This window comes from Hydra vulgaris, chromosome 12 (assembly GCF_038396675.1).
Source record: "Hydra vulgaris chromosome 12, alternate assembly HydraT2T_AEP".
NCBI classification, from domain to species: domain Eukaryota; kingdom Metazoa; phylum Cnidaria; class Hydrozoa; order Anthoathecata; family Hydridae; genus Hydra; species Hydra vulgaris.
The window spans coordinates 81,160,001-81,183,096 of record NC_088931.1 but is presented as its reverse complement, the minus strand read 5'-3'; the positions used below and the strand labels follow the sequence as shown (position 1 = coordinate 81,183,096).

The following is a 23,096-nucleotide window of genomic DNA, read 5'->3' as shown; positions in this document are numbered from 1 at the left end:
CCAAAATAGTACCAAGGATAGAACTTTGAGGTACCCCAGAAGTTACTGGAAATAAAGAAGAGTGTTGGCCTTCAAGGATGACTTTAATAAAGCGGTTAGAAACTTTAGCAACTGAAGCTGTAGTGACTTGAATGTCTAAACTGTTTAAGTTTAGACATGGAAGGAAGAGAATGGCCAAAAAATTAAAGAGTAAACTCAAATTAGAAAAAAAGATCTTTGCAAATAGTTCTGCCTTATCCTTGAAGGGGTGGGGGTGGGTGGGTGGGGGTGGGGGTAATAAAATCAGTCCCATGAATAAGAGATGGAATGTAAGACCTTCTTGAATATATTTCAATAATATAGTTTACATTTTTATCTTTGTAACTTGTTAATGGTGATTACTGTTCTTTTGACCTCTAAAATTTGTTGCATTTCTATATAAAATGTTTACTTGCAGAAATTAGTTATTATATATTTTACTTGACTAAAATAGAGTTTATCATTGTTATTAATGAAATTGTTTAATCGGTGTGTATTTTGGTATGAGAATCCATTTAATTAACTTTCTATTGCTTTTTTTCGAGTATTGTGTTGTTAACTTCTAGCTTTTTGAATATTGTGAGTTAATTAACTTGTATTGCTTTTTTATAGTGTTGCGTGTAATTTTAAACTTAAAAAAAAATTAAACATCAGCACCATAGTTCTTTAAGTCTATCAACTGAGTTTTGTTTTGGATTATAAATTTGTTCGAATTCTCATTTAATTAGTCTCAGAACCATTAAACTGAGTTTTAGAGCTGTAACCTAATTTTTTAATTTTAATTCACCTCCCCAAGGTCAAGAAGACAGACAAGGAGGCTACTTAATTGTGGTTACAACCCTCTCTCAACCCTATAAATCCGAAACACAAACCTTCACAAATAAAGGCACTGCAAAAAGAAACAAGTTGAGGCTGGTACTACCAGGGATGTTTAGGAGATAACAGGAAGTACTGTAGACCACTATCAAGGACACACAAGCAAAAACCTACAAGAAGATTAAAGAAGATCCAGTATTCATCATCCTAGGCATATGTGACACAGGTTTACATCTTTGCCAGCTAAATAGATGAAGAAGGGGTTTCAGGCTAGTTAGCAGAATTATTCTGCTTACCCTTAAAGTTTTTGCTTTGGAGGCCTCCTACAATACAGTAGCTGGATGCAGTTACATCTGTCCAAGATAAGTATTTTTATCGAGACACCATCTCTAGCCTTTACTCAACCAAGAGCACCAAGGCAGGGGAGTTTTAGCTGGATGCAGTTAACATCTGCCCAAGATGAGTTTTTTTTATTGAGACACCATCTCTAGCCTTTACTGAATCAAAAGCCTTGTATTGTTGTATTGTTTCATATTTTAGATATTTACAGAGGGGATTTTAAAGTCGGAGTTAGTTTCTCCTAGCCTTTGCCTTAAAAAGCACATTCTACAAGGCAGAAGAAAATGGGGCAGGTAGTACTGGATTACATAATACCAGTAGCAGTGTGATCGTGATGATCCTGAATATGATCTGGAATATTATATATCAGAGTTGAAAAGCAAGAATGTGATCTTCTAAATGACAAGTCCAGAATACATAAGTGCAAATCTTACAATTTTACCAAACAAACAAAAAAAAAAAATACAGAAATGCAAACACAATATTTTAAATTCAATTTGACTAGATTTTGTTTAGTTAAATGTTATTAAAATGAGGTGAACTCTTTAAAAATATTTTTATTATTTAACAGTGCTTTCACCTATTACCCTTGGGTTCTTTTACATACCAGTATTTCACCAAATAAAACTAATATATACTTTAACCATTTTACATACTAGTATTTCACCATATAAAACTAATAAATATTTTATTCATTTTAACATACCATAAAATGAGGTGACTTTGGGCAAATTTAAAATCTTTTTTTTTTCTTTCAAAATTTAATTATGAATGAATATGTTGATATAAATTGTATTAGGTGTGCATGATGTCAAAGAAATAAATAATTACAATAAAAAATAAAAGAATTATATTATTGATGAACCGTTTCATATTTTACATATTCACAGATACATGGATATTAAGTGATATGTTTTAGGGCAAAAATATTATAAAAACAACAGCTGGAAACTAACTTACAAATTTATTTAAGATATAAATTACAAAGAAACCTTATTAATATCTAAAACCAAAAAACACCTATGCATCAATCATCAAAATATCAGTGCTAGAGTATATTCAATAAACTATCTGTAATTATTTGCTGTTCAAGAGTGGACAACAGTTTTTTTTACCACAGTCATTTTTTTCTTTGTCTTATTTACATTTATAGCTGCTTGCATAATAACTAAATCAATTAATGATACACTTTTTCCTGGGACAACAGCAACTTTATGTTGCTTTTTAGTAGAGGTATATGATCACCTCTAGCTTCAACTAAATCTTGTATGAACGAATCACTGACAAGAGAACCTATTTTCACAGTGACATCTTTGTTTGTAAATACTCTTTTAGGAAGTCTAATCCAGTTTTTCTGAAGCCTGCCTTCATACTTTTACAACCAGGTTCTTCAATTTTTTTCATGAGACATTTAAGCAATGCTGGAAACTGGTCTTTTGGAAGAGAAGGAGCTTTACGTCCTTTGCCACTTTCTTTCCGAGTTGTTTATATTTTTCTCCACTGAGCTTTCATTGGTCGATTTGATGTTGTTTTCTTCACACAAAGACATATGTATTTATGTGACAATAAATTGTTTTCAAATAGACCTTTCCCAGAAGTTTTTTTTAGTTCAGAAAACAAAAAAGATTTAAATCAATCTGAAAAACAACTGGAGTCAAACCATCCACTCTTTGAGCGGCTATCCAAGTTGTCCACATCAAATCTGCTTTATATACAAAATACCAAGTCGCAGACTTGGTTGAATTAATTATCCTCTCAGAATATTTTGTTATTACTAGTTTATTACCAGGATCATCGGTTCTGCCCTCTTTCTTTTAATGTTACCTGCAAATCTAACACTTAATTGTTTATTTCTCTTAAGGAATGATTTCACCCATTCAACACCAGGTATACTTCCTAAAAATTGCCTAATAAACATTTCTTTATGGTCTGCATAAGAAATATGTCAGTTTGTTCTTTATTGTTGGTAAAGAAATTTTAAAGGTTAAGCAAGCATCTGTTTGTATTAAATTATCATTTCTTACTTCTTTTAAACATTTTGTTAGTGTTTCCTGTGTGTATAGAATATAACTACAACTCCTAGCAACACATTTATATGTTCTTGGCATGGTTTCTTTGATATATGATTTTTTATTAGTATTTTATCCTAAAAACAAAAACTGAAAATTAAACCAATAATATTATGTCAACATTACAATATTTTCTAGAAAATATATCAAAAATATAACTTTAAAAATCAAAAAAATCACAATTTTTCACTTAGGTTAAAGTCACCCCAAGTTGTGACCAAAGCCACCCCAAGTTGTGACCAAAGCCACCCCATAATTTTTACTTAAAGTTATTTTTAATTTGAAGTGTTTTAAATGTAGCAACTATTATACAAAACTCATCCTTTATAAATTTAATATTAGTTATAGCATCACAACCCACTCAAATATTAACAGCAGTTTCAATCAACTCACAATTTTGTAGCATTTAAATTAAACAATTTTTATAGACTTCAACAAACAAACAAAAAATTATATCAATAGTTTCGCTAACTACAATTAATCTAAGTAATAAATAGACAGAATAACTTTACTTTTGTGATAAACTTAAATTTGGAAGAAGTCACAAAAGAGCAAAGTAGTTTTTAAAAGTTAAAACTATTTTTTATAAATTAGCTCAAGTCACCTACCAGACCAAAGTCTCCTCATTTTACAGTACCAGTATTTCACCAAATAAAACAAATATATAATTTTATCATTAAGTGGTATTTCTGTTACTAAAATTCTAAAACTATTTGTTGTTTTAATATGCTGTGTTATAACACAATAAACTTCTTTGTTCAATGTATATTATGCAAATGTAATACCTTAAATTCCTGAGGGTACACAATAAATTATCTTGACATTGAGTCTCATCAATTCTATTATGAATGTAAATCTCATGCTGATTTTAAAAATAAATTATTTTAAAAAGACTTCAGAGTATATATAACGCTAACCATGCATAAAAGAAAGGAAAAAAGCTTAGTAGAGGTTTAAAGTTTTAAAAAAAGTTTTGTTTTTTTTTAAAAAAAAATTATATTAAAGACAAAGAAATATTAGATCTTATCATTTTAAATTTCAATTCTTATTGAAGAAATATTAGTTCTTATTAAACTAAATTTTAATTGTTATCAAAGAAATATTAGTTCTTATCAAATTAAATTTTCAATTCTTTTTTTTTTCAAAAAAAAAGGCGTAAATTTTTTTACTGTATTCACTTCTTGAAAGCCATAGAACAAACTTAAGTCAAGAAGGGTATTTTTTTCCTTTTGTTTATTTATTTTTTATTGTTACACCCTCAATCCTACAGTTTTAAAGCACTAAGTTATAAATAACAATTTTCTTTTTTATATAAATTTTTATTTAATATTTTAAAATTGACATCAATTACTTATTATTAAAAAATCTTACTGAGTAGGATGAATAACAATAGATCTAATGCTCTTTTTATGATTAGTCAACGTAGTTATGGATTTACCAGATGCCACATCCCAATATCGTATAGTACAATCATGGCTTCCTGTTACAATCTAAAAGAACATCCCTTTTTTTTTTTAAATATAAAAAATGAAAATAAATGTCAATGATTGGTATTAATCTATTGTATGATTCTTACTTTTAGTTTCGAGAAATAATTTTTAATTTTTAAATTGTGATTTTTTCGTTTAAACATTTTTACTTATGCTTTAGATTAAGAAAAGAAAAAAAACTTCTACAACTACACACCCACCACATCTTTCCATTACATATAAAAATATTTTAACACCATTGATATCATTCATAACTTTGAACAAGTTTTTTTAGACCAACAGGTTATGAATGAATTTTTGGACTAGAATAAAAGCCCTTTTTTTTTAGAACAAAAATATATATTTAAAATATAAAACTTAAAAATAATAATAAAAAAAATGTCTTTTTTAGTATTTGGAGAAAAAATTTAGACACTATGTCTTCTTATATGGTCAAGCCTTTTCCTAACAAATAAAATATAGTTTTGTACAAACTCAAGATCCATTTTACCATGCTTTTTGCGTAATGAGCAGATGCCAAGTCTGTACTCTACTAAGTATGTACTCTACTGTACTATAAAACTGTACTACCAAGTCTGTACTCTACCATGTATGTACTCTACTAAGTCTGTACTCTACTAAGTATGTACTCTACTGTACTATAAAACTGTTCTACCAAGTCTGTACTCTACCATGTATGTACTCTACTGTACTACTGTAATACTTTTTAACTATGGTTTCCAAGGAGACTGTTTGGTCCACTACCATTCCTGGAAGAATAAAAAACGGCTTTGATACGGCTTTTGGTGAAATACAAAGCCAAACCAATAATTTTTTCATATTTGGCTTTAAAATCAAACTTTACATCTGGGGAGTCAGATTAATTTCACTTGAATAAAAACCAGAGTTGCAAGGTTGCCACGAGTGAGTTAAAGTAAAGAACAATTTATCATCTAAAACAAAATCAATATTTTTATATTCTTCTAACATTCTTTGACACTTTCTTCTTAATGTTTTTGGATTTTGCCATTGTTCAAAAATTATTAAATTAAAAAAAATTTTTTTTTTTTGATTTTTTCAAATACAATTTAAGCACGGCTTCGAAAAGAGACTATTACAAACCTCCTTGTACATTTCTTTGCAGAGATAGCTTAACATTAAATCCAGTCCAAAAACTTATTCATAACTCGTTAAATAACAACAAAAACAACTACTTTCTAGTTACACTGGCTACAGATTTAGATTTGCTGGTAAAAACTACATAATCAATAATTCAAAGGTTTTCAACTTATATAACTTGTATAATTTTTATTATTATTTCTTAAATTAATAATTAAAGCATGCTGTGACACTACTGTATGCGTATTGTGAATGTTGTAACAAGAGAAATCGTGTTGAGTGCTGTTCAGAGTGTTGTTAAATAAGAATAAATCATTGGAAAAATGAACAAGCAACTATTAAACCATTATTATTATTTAAATATTTATTTATTAAACTCTATAATAAATATTAAAAATTAAAAAAAGAAACAACTAAGACCATATTTTGGTATAGAACGAACTTAGACATTAACCTAGCACTGAAAATAAAGAGCAAAAAATAATCTCTGCTAAAGTTTTCACAAGTGATATTTGAAATTTTGAAAACAATCTTGGCCAGTCAGAATTATGAAAAATAAAAAAGTATAAAGAATTGCTTGAGAATACTAATTTTTTTTTTTTGAAAACTAAACTTTCCATGACATTAATTTCAAGAGAAAAGTGTTTACATTTAATTTATTGTTTTGAGACTTTTCCAATCATACACAAGTCATTTTACTTATTTTTAAAATCAATCAGCAATTTATAAGGGAATAATGTACTCTTTTTTATGTAATAAACTTATAAAGGACTTATTGTGTATTATAAAAAAAAATTTCTCTTTGACATTTATATCTAAAATAAACTAAGAAATCAATAGCTGCTGTAATTTGGTCTAACAAACTATACTTTTTATATACATTTTTTTTTAACTATCAACAAGCAACTATTTAAGTTAGTAGCTAAATTAATTCACTCTCAACAATCTCTACTCTTAACAATCACTATTCTCAACAATCTCTATTCTTAACAATCCTTATTCTCAACAATCACTATTCTCAACAAGCAATCACTATTTAAGTAATTCAACAGAAAGCAAAAAGTTAAAAAGATTAACTACTTTCTCAATAAATAAGAATAAGTCCCAAATTACATTTTTATATAATAAAAAAAAAACTTTTTTTAAAAAGCATTTAAATGTTTAAATTGTTAAAGTTACATTTGTATATTAAATATATAGTCGTTAAAACCAAATACCTGTGGTTCAACACCTTGACATTTAACATCTGCAACAGTGTTTGTATGACCAACAAGGGTATGCACGCAAGTTTTAGTCCGCATATCCCAAATCTAACAAGATAGTATCAATGTAAAAAATTAAAAACTTTTTTATAAAAAAACAAAACAATAAAAGCAATACCCTTGCAGTAGCATCCCTTCCAGCAGTTACAAGAACATCAATTGTTGGATGAATGCTAAGTGAATAAACTGCACTTAGATGACCGTGATAATGGCGAGTAACCTTGAAAAGCAAATAATAATACATAATTGTAAAAAATCATTAATTCTATTAACAATAATTAAAAGATTTTAAGAAACAAAACAAATAAAAACTGAGAATATTTACCTTATTATATTCAAGATCCCAACATTTTACCATTTTGTCTTCACCACACGAGAATAAATATGGATGGCGCGTACTCACTGCCACCCCACGTACTGTGCTTATATGTCCAGTTAATGAAAGCTTTAATTTGCTTGTAGCAAGATCCCATATCTATTCATAAACAAATACATCTGTTATATTTAAATCATTATAAATACTTTTAACATAATATCTATATATAAATAATCAGGAGAAACTGAATTTTGTATTTGTAATTTATTGTATTTAGTAGTAAAACAAAAATAAATGCTTCAATAATAATTGAAAATGTTTTTGAAAAAAAATAAAAACTGTGTAAAAAAATATAACAGTAAAAATACATAACAGTAAACTTTATATTGAATAAACCAAAATGTTTAACTAAAAAAACATCTATTTTAGAACAATTGATTTATAACAAAAATTTTATAAAATTACCTTTATTGTTCTATCAGCTGACCCAGTACAATACCACTGGTTTGCTGGCTCAACAGCCACACATCTCACCCAGCCTGTGTGGCCACTTACAACCTAATAATTAAAAAAAAAAAGTCGATTACTTAATTTATGAACTTTTTCAATCATAGTTTGATTTTTATTTCTAAATACTGTTACTATATATATATTATATATATTATTACTGGAAAAAAAATTTTTTCTAAAAAGTTAACTGTTTGATTACACAGATGAAATACACATAAATATTTCAATATGTGAAGGTTTATAGGTTTAATACACAAATGTTTTTTTAATACTTTTTCTAAAAAAAATTTTTAATTTAAAAAATATAATCTAATAAACCTAAATAAAATTTTTATAATTATATATATATATATATATATATATATATATATATATATATATATATATATATATATATATATATATATATATATATATAATATTATAAATTTATCTTTTAAATGTGTTTATATAAACATAATTGAATTACTAAATCCCATTGTTTTATTAAAAATATTTTTTCATTAAAAAACTTTTTTATTACTAACATTGTACTAAAAAACAAAAGAAAAATAAATGATTAATGATGGATAATCAAATTTTATTCTGAACAAACAATTTAAAAAAAAAAATGAAAACTTACAAGAAATAAGAAATACAGCATTTTTTAAATGGAAAATTCAAGCTATCAAAAGATACTATATGACTTGATTACATCAACAATCACAAGCACAATCCTTGTGAGTGCTGGAAAAACTTTAACTGTTGATTATTTCTTTTATTTCATTTTGATTATCATAATCTTCATAACAGTCTTAGAAATATACAAAAAGTATATCAAGGTATATGCACAGAGTGTTCAAAAGAATGATGAAAATTTGATTATTCAACAAACAATAAAATTAAGTCCAGAAAATGTCAAAAATGTTGACAATGAAATAATAACAACCACTCATACAAATAGAGTATCAAAAATCTGGAAAAGACATAGTGATAAAAATTTTTCTTGGACAAGAAGAATGACAAGATCAAGCAGATGACTAAAATATTATGCTAAAAAACATAACTTATGTTCATTTATAGTAAAATTCATTTTTTAATATTTTTGTTTTGTTTATTTTTCGAGAAGATTAAATTTATTTGAAGACCATGATTAATTTATAGTTTATATGACTTGTAATCATTTGAAGACCAATTTTAATTTATAGAAAACTTTAAAAAAAGCTATATCAATAATACTTTATAAAAACTTTAAGAAAAAAGGTTTTGGTAAAAAAAAATAAAAAGTTCTCTCTTTTTTTTTAAACATTCTAATTTGATCTATAAAAAATATTTTCTTAAATTTTGTCAAAACATAATTACACACATTTAATAATCCTCTTTTTTTATTTCATCAAATTTTTTAAACTTGTCATTTTGTATATATAACAAATATTTTGTGGTAATACTGGAAGCAATCTACTGGTTATGACAGAAACAAATACTCTGCATTTAACACTTTGATAATTTCAAAGCTTTTTATTTTTCAAAAATTCCAGAATATAAATCTACTAATGTCACCTATCTACTAATGTCTACTGTCGACGAATGTCTATTACTGCTTAATAGGATTGTCTGAAAAAATAAAGTTTTGAAATTCTGTATCTTGTTTCATATAATATTAAAGAGTGTACTCATTTTTTAATTGATGTTACAACCTCTATTTTTTCAATCATATAGCGCTGAAATATCATTCTTGATTAACAACAGTAATACTCAAAGCAAGAAGAGCTACTGCCAGGGATGTGACAGGGATATGGTGAGAATTAAAATACGTACTTCTTACTTATGAAGTAAGTACTCACTAAACCACTAATTATGTTAAAATATAAGAAATGCACAAACATAAAATCCACAAAATGTTCTTATAGAAAAATAAAAGTTTGGTATATATATTAAGTCAAAACATCTTTTCAATATATTATATATTTCGATATACTTGGTATATTATATATTAAGTCAAAACATCTTTTCGACAAGTACAGCTTACATCGATAAACAAATATGATAAGAAATATGCAAAGATATAAGATGCACAAAAAAATATTATTTGCAACATGTAAACCTGCAAAAAATATTTAACCATAATTCAAATAGCCTATTGTTTAAAACGGTTTTTTACAAGTTGTATATATGTTATTGTATGTTAAATCCTACTATATGGGTAAATATTACAATCAGAGATTTGGAGCTGCTCCGGAGCTATCTGGAGCTGGTGTTTTTACAAGGAGCTGAGACGGAGCTGGAGCTAAAGTATTTCTAGGTGGAGCTGACTCTTTGATAATTTGGAAGATTAAAGTATGAGTATTTTTTGTTAAAGGAATTCCTAAGTACAATAAAGTTATTTTTTATATGAAAAATTTCTTTTAATTAAACTGTAAATAATAATGTCTTTAAAGCTTTATGATTTCTAAATAAAGCATTTTATACTTTGATATTGATATTGTATGTATAGATTGAGTGTTAAGTATTTGATGTTCACCTTGAGGTACTTAGAAATTAAGTATTTTATAAATTATACTTGAGCTGAAGTATATAAAGTTACTTTTGTATACATTCAAAAAAGCTCTAGCATTTTTTGTTTTTTTTTTAATTAATTTTGATCAAATTGTTATTTGTACTATGTCAGGTAGTTTATGTTGCTGCATATGATGCTTTAAAAGTTACTTTAAAACATCAGAGACAACCACAATTTTAAATAAAAATTCAAATGATGAAAATTTTCTAGATGAAGCTATATAGGATGAGGAACATGAATAGCATTTATGACAGGATATGAATGAGAAAAAAAATGCAGCAGTTTTGGAAAAAAATCTAACCTTATTTCTTTAGGTGATCTGCTGCGTTTTTCACAGCTAGCTAATTGTGATGCTTTAAAAGAAACATACACTACCGCACTTTTGGCAAAGTTCCGGTATGTTGTGAAGAAACTAAGAAATTCATAATATATTTCTAGCCAAAGTTTATGTTGATCTAGTTGTAGAATATTGTTAGAAGAGAATCAGATATATGAGCAAAACAAGCTTTAAAAGCTTTAAAATAAATTATAAAAAAGAGATAAAATTGAGTCAAGAAATAAGAAAAATAGCTGAATCATCAACAGCACTTCATTCAGTTTTAGGTAAATCTAATTCTGATGAAGAATTAGACAAGTTTGAAAAAGAAAAACTGAGAAGTGTGACCAAACTAATTTTTTAAATAAAAATTCTTTTAATACAAATTTCATGGACAATTGTCACGACCGGAAAAAAATAAACTTTTTAAAGTGAAATCAGCGTTTGAATACCCAAATAAGATACTGAGGTGTGCAGATTAATCACTTCTATGGCTTTTTCAAAAGCAAGTGAAGAGAGGCTACTTTCTTCACTTGAGTTTACCAAACATACCATGTATGTTTAAAAGTAATAAAAAGTTTTAAAATTATATATACTACTGTACTTTTAAAAATTAAAGTTGTAAATATAGAGTCAAATCTTGATCTGATTATTTAAGCTGGCTGTAAATTTATTTTTATTTAAAAGAAAAAGAAAATATTATTAGTCCTAGAATAGCTGCTATATAAGTGTTGTAACTTATTAATATTGTGTTATAAAGTGTTGTATCTTATTAATATTAACACATGATCAAATAGAAGATTTAAAGAGAATATTATCAAATAGCAGATAATAAACACCATGAAAAAAAAAAAAAATTTAAATCATTATTTTATGGATTTTCACCAACCTTGCCATAAAATGTAAATTTTTACTTATTTAATTTTATATAAATTTTAGATATTTTGTTTGATATAATAAATTTTTACTTATTAAATTTTAGATATTTTACTTAATATAATTTAAAAGTTTTAATTATAAAAATAAGCAAGTTATACAGAGAAAAAAAACCTGAGTTGCCTATTTATTTAAACCTACCAAATAAACAAAATAAAAAAGAGTCAAATGTTTTTTTCACCATGATATTTCTAAAAATGGAACTCAAATGACATAAATAAGTTTCACAAAGAGCAAGTAAGTTCGATGAATTTTGCTAGGGTAAGATTTAACAGATAAAATGTTACTTCAAACATATATGTAACAATAAAATTGTTGCATATATCTTCGTTAGATCAAACATATATGTAACAATTTTATTGTTACATATATCTTTGTTAGATCAAAGATATATGTAACAATAAAATTGTTACATATAGCTTTGTTAGACCAAACATATATGTAACAATAAAATTGTTACATAAATCTTTGTTAGATCAAAGATATATGTAACAATAAAAACTGATTGAAACAATTTGATGGTAATGATGGTTTTTTATATTTAGTATTTTTGGATAATAGACTATATGTTTTTATTATATTATTAAATATTACATATTACATAACAGGGTGTCTGTCAATGCCTTTATGAAGATTTTCATAATTTTTCCCTGACTTTTCTCTAATTCTCAACCTGTCCTCCCTGATTTTCATTTCAGTTATTTTTAGACATTACAGCCTCGGCAAGGATAGAGCATAGTGCATGGACAAACTATATGTAGTTAAAAATTAAGCTTTTACATTTATATTCTTGTTAATATTTAAAAAAAACATATGAACAATAGTATAATACAACAAAGAATGCCTTATTCTTATTTTCTCAATAAACTGCTTTGATAAATGAAATTGTGAACAAAAGAAACTGAATTAAAAACAAGAGTAAAATAGAAGTAAAATTCAAACTCAAATCAAATTATATACTAAAGAACAAAAATAAATATCAAATACATCAGCCAACTCAAAAAAAATCTCAATAAATTCTTAAATACTGGTGCAATATCAAAACATCAAAAAACCTATAAAATTTCAAAGTTCTTTACTTTTCTTAAATCAATAGAACAATCATTGCTTCAATAGCATACACATGAACTTGCATAATTATCAGCTTTCACAAGAAGCGCTTTTGAAAAATATCGCTTCGTAGTATTTTTTTTTTTTTTACTTTTTCCAGATTATATATTTATTTGAAAAAAAAAAAAATATTTAAATACTAAAGAGAAAAATATACAGGGTTTATAGCCAGCCCAAAACAGTTCCTTAGCCAGCCCAAAACAGTTCCTAAAACATCTATGCACCGCTTAAATATACTTTTCTACTTTTGCTTTCATTGGCATGACTTGATGGTCATAATTTGAAACACAGAACTTACTAGTATAAAAACCAGGAACAATACCGTCCTTGAATTTAATAAAAAATTTGATCCACTCTAACAATTGCACCTAAAACCTGTAAAAGATACACCTATCTTAACAGGTTTTTTTTACAAGATATGTTTTGGAGCTAGTTTTTAAATTTCATTTGAAGACTTTTCATTCCGCTTGACTTATATTCTATTATTACACTGACTTTATAATCCATGGTTATCTTATTCAAGAATAACAATGGGTAATCCTGACTTATGGTTGTATGTTGCTGCACTGTTTTTGTCTGCCTGATATTTACATCAACTTTCAAGATTGGCTCTACAGGTATGGCAGGAGTGATTCCAAATCCTTCAATAGTTTTTTATATCTGCTAACCAGTAAAACAAGTCAATTTTGTAAAAAACATTTCAACTTTGTAAAAAACTCTTAAGTTAACTAAAACAAAACTTTTTTTGTTGCTGTTCTTTTTAATTATAACACATAAAACCTATAGTTAACTAAAATAAAACTTAAGTTAATAAACAAATCTCTAATTTTATTGTTGTACTTTATTAATTTTATAACTATGATCAAAAAAGAATAAAAAATAAAAATAAGACATGAAACCTATTAAATGAAAAACATATATAGCCAATATGATTTCTCTATAATTTTTCAAAAAATCAACCCTATTTCCCTGATTGCTCCCTGATATCTTTGCAGCTATCTGATTCCCTGACTATCCCTGTTTTCCCTGATCCAGCAGACACCCTGCATAAATTACAGAACTTGATTCAATCATAGATAGTACATGGCACCCTTTAATTAGTTTCGCGTTTGGCTGAAACTGCTAATCAACCTAAAATTGTAATAAGAAACTCAACAGTGTACACTAAAAGAGTTGGAGCAACTTTACTACAAGCCATCCTCAGAAACATTAAACTAAGTTCAAGGCACAAGCAGAAACCTAGTAAAGTCAAAAAGATCTAGTGTTTTCATCCTAAACAAAAATGCAGTTAGAGGTCAAACAGTGCAATGTTACAAAAGTTTTACCTCTACCCACACTTATTACATTCTTAATGAAAAGGTGTAAAATTACACCATTTTGGTGTTTACAGAACTTCAAATGGTGCTTTTTGAAAGTTATTTAAGCAAAAAGTTTAAACTTAGACTGTTTTGGTGTAAACAGTGTAAAACTGTTTTACACCTTTTTACAAAACTATAACTTCATTTTTACACCATTATACAAAATCGTGTTTATCATAAGGTGTGAACTTTATCAGTTACACGGTGCAAAACTGTTTACATTGTAAAGCTGCTTACAAAATGGTGTTTCACAAAACAGTGCAAAAACTGTTTCAAACCTTTTTATTAATTAGCTTTATATAAAAGTGTGTCAACATTAGATGGTGTAGAGTTGTTTTAAATCTTTTTTTACAAAAGTGGCCATCAGTTTTAAATCAACAAAACTTATTATTAAACTTTGTTAGACGCATTTTAGTGTTTAAGTTTTATTGTTGTAATATTATTATCATATATATTGGCCAAATGTCTTCTTACCAATAAGACATTTGCCCAAGATATATTGCATGCAATATAGTATAATGTTAATAAACACTTTTTTAATTACATTCAAATTTCGTTTTATAGGAAGTTTGCTCATAACTAGAAAAGTGTTCAATTAGCTCAAATTAAATTTCTTTAGTCGAATAAATTATTTTATTTATATGACTAAAGTAAGTAAAAAATGAAATCAAAAATGCCTGTTTTTTATATACACATTATTAAATAATGCGCTTAAAAATAAACTACCTATAAAAAGTGTTTATTAACATTATACTATATTGTTTATTTTTGTACTGTATTGTTTATTAACATTGTACTGTATTGTATCAGGTTTAACAATTTTACTTTTAGGAATATTAGATGTAAATAATCATTATTTACATCTAATATTCCTAAAAGTATAATTGTTAAACCTGATACAACACTATCATAATATATATTATGATGTAATTTATTTTGTAGTTTACAAGGAATTAATCCCAGAGATTATCCTGGTCATTTTTAAAATATCCGGAAAATTTTTTCTAATAATATCTGGAAAATATTTTAAAGAAATACCTGGGAATAAAAATTTTGTGTAACTAAGAATATCTCATGTGCTTGAAAAGAAATATTTTGGCTGGCATTATTTTAAATAAAAGACAAGTATTTCAATACTTGTTTTATTAAGAGTTTATAAATAAAATAAAATTACATTTCTAGGTAAAATAGTCAAAATAATTAAATTGATCTCCAAGTTTTTTCTCGAAGGTAAGTTCCGGCACTTTAATATTTTTTTGATGTGATTAACGCTTGTAGTTAATAAATGATAAAAAATGCTCAAATACTTGTTATATTTGGGTTTTCCTTTTTGCAATTTTTATGTAGATCTAAATGTGTGTAGATACAAATTTTATGTAGATCTAAATGTTATGTAGATATAAACTTTTATGTAGATCAGGCATGTCAAACTGAAATCCAAAATGGGCTAAATAAACAATTTAAAATTTAAGGTAGGCCGCAAAAAAAAATTTTTTCCTCGAAGAAATTACACTCTTTATAAACTTTTTTAAAAATAAAAACTGAAATTACAAAATAAACAAATAAATAAAAAAAATAAAATAACAATATAGAAATAGAAAATTCAAAAAAGCGATCGTTGAGAACAAAATAAAAATATAAAAAATTAAATAATTTGCTAAAAAACTAAATACCAAATTATACAGAGTGGGCCACCAAATTATACATTGTGGGTCGCAAGTTTGACAGCCTTGATGTAGATGAATGCCTTTATATATAACCATTTATAAAACGTAAAAAAACTGAATAAAAATAGCAAACGCTCAATAAGTAAATGCTTTAAAAGTCTAATTTACATTTGATTTATTAAAAAAATAATAATATTAGTGCTTTAACTAAAAAATACATAAATTTAAAAATTATGAAACACAAGCAAAAACAAGTTCTGCTGATAAAATCTTAAAACCAAAATAACTATTTTTATTTTATATATGGACTTAGTGAGAAAATATTGCAAAAAATCTAATTTCACGCAAAAAATCTAATTTCACGGTAAATATTTAAAATATTTTAATGGAAATAAAAATAAAACAAAGTAGAAAAGCGATATTCTTTGTTTAACTACAATTTTTATTATGTCACAATCTCCAGTTGAATTAGAATCTTGTTTTTTAACGGGGGAAAACCGTTTAAAAAACTCTACATACATATAGCTCTGCATATACATATAACTCAGCATACATATTCATAAGTAAATTTATTATTAAAACTAGATATTTTACAATCAAAAATATTAGGCAGATTTATGAAATAATATTAACCTCTTAATCGGAAATATAATGGCAAAACAACAAATGCTTTTTTGTTAATATCTTAATAAATAAATTGCTTTAGTTATTTTAATAAACTCAAAACTTATTTTCTGATGTTTATTTTCAAGACAAACATAATTTGTCTCACCACCATGGAAAAGCCTTCAGTAATAAATATACACGTACAAATAAAAAAAACTATTTTTACAAATAATGCCTTACCACTAAATATAGCGCCGAGTAATTAATGAACAATACCTTTAATGCTTTAATTATTTTATAACAAAAAAAAATATCTTTAATTTGTATTTCCAGAAAACTATTTGGATATGCGGAAAAAAAAAAAATTTATAAAAATATCTGGAATTCCGGAAATATCCGGAAAAAGATAATTCCTGTAATACCTTTATATAGTTTGAGTATTATACTTTATAAATATTTTTTGTTATCATTTGTTATAAATGCAACTACTGTGTGTACAAGGGAGTGAATAGAAATTGGTGAAGATGAGATGCTGCATGAGCTGAATTCTATTACACAACGTTGTTCCTTAGATGGTTAGTTTTTTTATCTATGTCAATGGTTGAAGAAAAGAAATGTATTAAGAAATGAACTAAATATTTTTTATATCATAATTTTAAAATGATATTTCAAATAGTATGCCAACTTTTACTTCTAAAAGATATATTTGCCAACATGTTTTATCAAATTTTTAACATATACTAAATACCAATAAATATTACCACATATTTTGTTAAATAATATATTATTCTGTTGATTACAATTTTCTAGATCAATAAATTAATAATAACAATAAAATAACAAATAAGTTCTGAAAATTAAATAACTAGTATTGTTAGTAACAAATTTTTTGAAATTACTAATTTGTGTAAAGCATTTAAAAGTATTTTTACATTTTTAACATCGAAGCTGTAAGTTTCCTTTTCTTTTTACAGTTAAATTATTTTTACTATATAACTTTTCCATTTTGTTAAATTGAATGACAGGAAATGCTGTATTTGTGTTATTTATTGATATTTATTTTTAAGAATTTGTTCCACAAGTTATTCAAGAGCATACTGCTCCTGAATTAGGAAAAATGAGGTTGGCAATAATTTGTAGACCTTAGCCTTAAAATAAAAAATAGTAACAAGGCCTGATACATTAACATAGTTTGCACAGATATATATATATATATATATATATATATATATATATATACTAGCTGTTGTATATATATATATATATATATATATATATATATATATATATACATATATATATATATATATATATATATATATATATATATATATATATATATATATATATATATATATATATCTGTGTGTGTATGTGTGTGTATGTATACATAAATATATATGCATTTATATATATATATATATATATATATATATATATATATATATATATATATATATATATATATATATATATATATATATATATATATATATATATGCAGGGGTGCAGAGAGACTTCACAATGTCCAGGGTATATTATAAAAAAATTTACTTGATGTCACCACCCCCCCCCCTAACCCCCACCAAAAAAAAAAAAATAAGAAAAATAAAGATAGTGTTTCTATTATTCACAATATATTTTAAAAATTCTTGTAACTTTTTTATTGGATATTTTCAGTTTTTTATTTGGCATACTGATAATTTTTTTTTGTGTCATCTGATGATGCCTCTTAAACCTAATGCGTAAGAATGACCAGGATCCCCCACCCTCTGCGCACTCCTGTATGTATGCATATATACATGTATATATTTGTATATATATATACATATATATTTGTATATACATATATATATATATGTAAATATATAAATATATATATATATATATATATATATATATATATATATATATATATATATATATATATATATATATATATATATATATATATATATATATATTAGTAGAAAATCACTTAACAAAAATTTATTCCATTTAACACTGAGTTTCATCAACAAAGATTTATCAGAAATGAATGATCAAATTAATAAAACTTCAATTTATACCAAAAATTAAATTACAGGAAGTTGCAAATGTCTTAACTACTGTAAATTTTCACACATTTGTGGAATTTGCTGACACTATTAAAAAAAGAATTCTTTAGAAATGATTACTTATGCTAATTTTTTTAATGTTTTTTTAAAAAGGGTAGTTAATGTAAATATTATTTGAACTCATTTATTTTTATAGTTTTTTAGGAGAAACTTATTTTCGTGCCTACATTTAGAAATTAATTCCGATCTTTTGTTTAATAAGCATTCTTGATTTGCATGTGTAATTATTTCAAATCTTTCTTGTAGGCATAGTATGCATTTTTTGGAAATATTGTTATATGCAGGCGCTGTTTTAAGGATAGACCAATTCAGTATAAAATCATCAATATTTTTTTCTTTTAATTCCCATATATATTTTGGCAGCATGGTGTCTTTTGAATACTTTTTATTCTTGAAAGATTGCTTATGATTGGCAAAACGTTTTTTCCATTCACCCTCTGTAATGCCAATATATTGTTTATCAGGTACATTCTTAGAGGAAACAACACATTTATATACCACATTTTTTGATAAACAACTTCCACTCATTGGACAATTGATTTTTTGTTTACAATTACAATTTTTTGTAGTTTTTTCATTTAGGATTCCTTTTTTATTTAACAAAGCCTTATCGTGACCTTTTGTATGTACAAATTTTCTTTTCTTTTTAATATTCATACTTGTTTTTGTGTCTGTAGTGTACAAACAAACTCTAGCAAAGGTTGAATTTACACATTTATTTCACGATTTTAGACTAAAGACAGCACATGGTAGACTGGAAGAGTGAGTGATAATAGGGGATAACAGGAAAAATATTTGGAAAACCTGAAAAGATTTGAATAAAATATATAGAAATATTCTTGAATGTTATTCTGTTTTTTAAAGTGTACTAAATCAGTTAAATTACCAATATCTTAAAGTATTAAACAATAAACATCATATTTATATACAAGAGTGTGGTTATACACTTATCTACATATTTTGTAATAAAATTAAAATAATTTCACTAATCTGTTTTTTTTGTAGAAAATGGCAGATCCTCTAAAATCAAATCGGGCAAAAATTAGTTTGGAAAATAGACACGAAGTACAACTGAGATGTAGTTGATTGGTCCAACAAGTGATGCGCTATTAGGTAGTAAATTGCCTTCAACTAAACAAGCTTTGTTTAGTTGAAGGCAATTGACCTTTGCCATCAACCAGGGTCAAAGGTCAAATGACCAAATGACCAATAACTTTTTTTTTATTGAACTTATCACTTTTTTTGTATAGACACAAAGTTGTTCGTCTATGCAAGAGCTTCTGTTTTCCACCAAAATCAACTTCCTAAGTATAATAGCAAAAAAGTTATGACGTTTTAAATAACCAAGATCAAGCGAAAAGGTCAAAACTTTGAAAGGTCATATCTCGATTTTTTCACCAGCATGGACGAGAAAAATTGAACAACGTGCAGAAAGGGAAAAGATACAAAAAGAAAGTATTGAAAAAACTCATTCAATGTGTTTGCCAGACTTGGAAGATGACAATATTGAAATCAACACTGAATCGGATGAATGCGAATTAAATGACAATTTCTGACCTAAAAGAAAGATGCCAAAGAAATCTGAAACCGCAACAACTATTTCACTGGAGCTTGCAGTTGCATTAGACCGAACAAAAATGTTGGATCATATAAAAAATGAATTTAATCCTGATATACGGCTAGCAGTACATTAAGACAGCAAATTACTAACAGACATTACAAGTTTGATTTCGGAAAAAGTCGAACGTTTAGCAATTTTGGTAAAGGGAGAAAATACAGAAAAGTTGCTTGGAGTTCCCAAACTTGTGACTGGAACAGGTGCAGCAATGGCAGATGCCACAGTTTCTAGCTTAACAGAATGGGGAGTAAAAAAAGAAATTGTCGGAATGTGCTTCGACACTACATTGAGTAACACCGGCTGTCATTCCAGAGCGTGTATATTAATCGAAAAATTATTAGAGAAAAATCTATAGCACTTAGCATGCCGCCATCATATGCATGAAATTATTGTGTCAGATGTATTCAAGTGTCTTTTTGGCCCATCTAGTGGACCAAATATTTTGTTATTCAAATGGTTTAAAGACAACTGGAACTATATTGATCAAAATGAATTTGAATGTCTTGATGAAAACTTGTTCAGTGGTCCAAACAATATTTATTTAAATGATCTCAAAGATGCTGCTGTTAGTTTCGCAAAAAATTGTTTACAAACTGTTAGCTAACTAAAAGATGATTATAGGGAATTTTTGGAACTGACAATGTTTCTTGGCGATATCCCTCCTAGACGACAACATTTCGATGTGCCAGGTGCATTTCACCACGCATGGTTTTCTAGTCCATTTGCTTCTGAAGCACCTGCTAATGATTTGAAATTAATGAAGAAATTTGAATCGTACAAAATAATTAACAAAAAAGTTAGCGAGAAGGCAACAGCTGCATTAAAACACCATTTATGGTACTTGAGCAAAGAACTCATTGGATTGAGTTTCTTTTCAAGTAATGTATCACATGAAACAAAACAAAAAATGATTGAAAGATTGAATAACAAACCACAAGAAGACAACCTGAAAAGATTGGGAAATGTTAATGACATTCATTTGAAGTCGATTGAAGATTTTGTAACATCAAAAACATTAGCATTCTTTCGGCTTTTGGGAATTAATGAACAGGCTTTGCTTGACATTGATCCAGTTAGCTGGGATACAGATGACATTTACAAAAAGGCTTAAGACAGGGTGAATAGATTGAGAGTTGTTAATGACTGTGCTGAAAAAGGTGTAGCTTTAATCACACAGTATAATGAAATACTGACCAAGAACGAGGAGCAGATTCAATTTCTTCTGCACGTTGTGCAACAACACAGAGAACAATTCAAAACGGCAAAAAAATCGTTACATTTTGAGAGGCATCAGGAGAGTACTCCAATGAATTGACTTTTTCGGATTTAATATGTTTTAGTCATAGACTTTCAGTACTGTTATTAATTTCAAATTTGTTAATTAATATGATTAAATTAGTTTGATTAATATGTACTGTTAATGCAAAATATGTGGCCTGGCAGTGACATGATTTTTTCAAAAAAAGTTCACAAAACCAGTTTCTGTGTAAAATTTCAAACCTATTGAGCTACCCCTAAATATCATTTTAAAAAGCTGAAAATTTTTATTTAATTTTTTTATATTATTTGTAACAATACTAGAAGGTGAGACTTTCATATTTTGAAATTTTATTTTTATGTATCACCCTAATGTATTTATTATATATACATATATATATATATATATATATATATATATATATATATATATATATATATATATATATATATATATATATATATATATATATATATATATATATACATACATACATATATATATATGGGCATTCTACGTCAAGTGGAACCACTTTTTGGTCAAATTCAACATCACCGACTCGGATTTTGATGAAAATTGGCTCACATGTTGGGCATATGGACAGAAGAAAAACATGTAAATTTTTTTGACTTAGGTCAATTATTTTCTGAGATATGACCTTTCAAAGTTTTGACCTTTTCGCTTGATCTTGGTTATTTAAAACGTCATAACTTTTTTGCTATTATACTTAGGAAGTTGATTTTGGTGGAAAACAGAAGCTCTTGCATAGACAAACAACTTTGTGTCTATACAAAAAAGTGATAAGTTCAATAAAGAAAAAGTTATTGGTCATTTGACCTTTGACCCTGGTTGATGGCAAAGGTCAAAAGCCATAATTTTTTTTTTTTACAGATTGCTTTTTTTATTGTGGATGTCTCATGAAAAAATCATTTTGGGATTCCCATAAACAGCTTTAGAAAATAATATTAAAATAAAGGTTCTAAAAGTTTAATATTTATCGGCCTTACAAATGCGATATTTTGAGGTCATTTTCTGTAAATAGCCTATTGTAAATATATATTATTAACTATTTACTTTTTTTCTTTTATTTTCTAGGTTGTAATTTAATTACTAGTACTATAAATACATACTAAGTCAGTATTAAATTATATGAGGCTTAAAGCTATATATATTTATATTAAAATAATCAATTTATTTCCATTGAATTAGTCATCAAAAGACAACTTAGGAATTAGTTTTTAGCAACTTTCAAATTAAATTTAGATTAAAAATGGCATTTCAAGCACAAGTAAAAGAATTAAAGAAGAGACAACACTATTGTTATGATCCTTTCCAACATTATAAGAAAAAACAATATAAAACCTTGAGGGTAGCTACTAGTCGGCAAGTAGCTATGTATCCCTCAAAACTTATGGTTGGAGCAAAATTATGTGATACTTGCGGAAAGAGGATCACTGGCTTACCTTCCGAAATAGGATTATGTGATGATCTGCAAATTGTAAAACAGTCAGTCAGATTCTCAAGGCAGTTCCAGATTTAAAGATATTTGTAGTGACAAGGGAGATGAAAATTATCAGTGCCAGGAAGTAGAAATTTCTATTTTTAATAAATCCTTGTCGTTATTGGGTGAGTCACCCTAGGATAAACGCAAGTTAC

At 26.4% G+C, this 23,096-nt stretch overlaps 1 protein-coding gene across 1 annotated transcript in view; it reads right to left on the bottom strand.

Moving 5' to 3' along the window:
- LOC100211391 (pleiotropic regulator 1) overlaps window positions 1-23,096 on the bottom strand; it is a 71,531-nt gene that overhangs the window by 5,800 nt on the left and 42,635 nt on the right. Inside the window, exons 6-10 of the mRNA XM_065814633.1 lie at window positions 7,874-7,966; window positions 7,418-7,567; window positions 7,211-7,312; window positions 7,048-7,140; window positions 4,614-4,732 (exon numbers count right to left, since the gene is read on the bottom strand). Coding sequence (XP_065670705.1) covers window positions 4,614-4,732; window positions 7,048-7,140; window positions 7,211-7,312; window positions 7,418-7,567; window positions 7,874-7,966 — 557 coding nt within the window. The remainder of the gene's footprint in view (window positions 1-4,613; window positions 4,733-7,047; window positions 7,141-7,210; window positions 7,313-7,417; window positions 7,568-7,873; window positions 7,967-23,096) is intronic.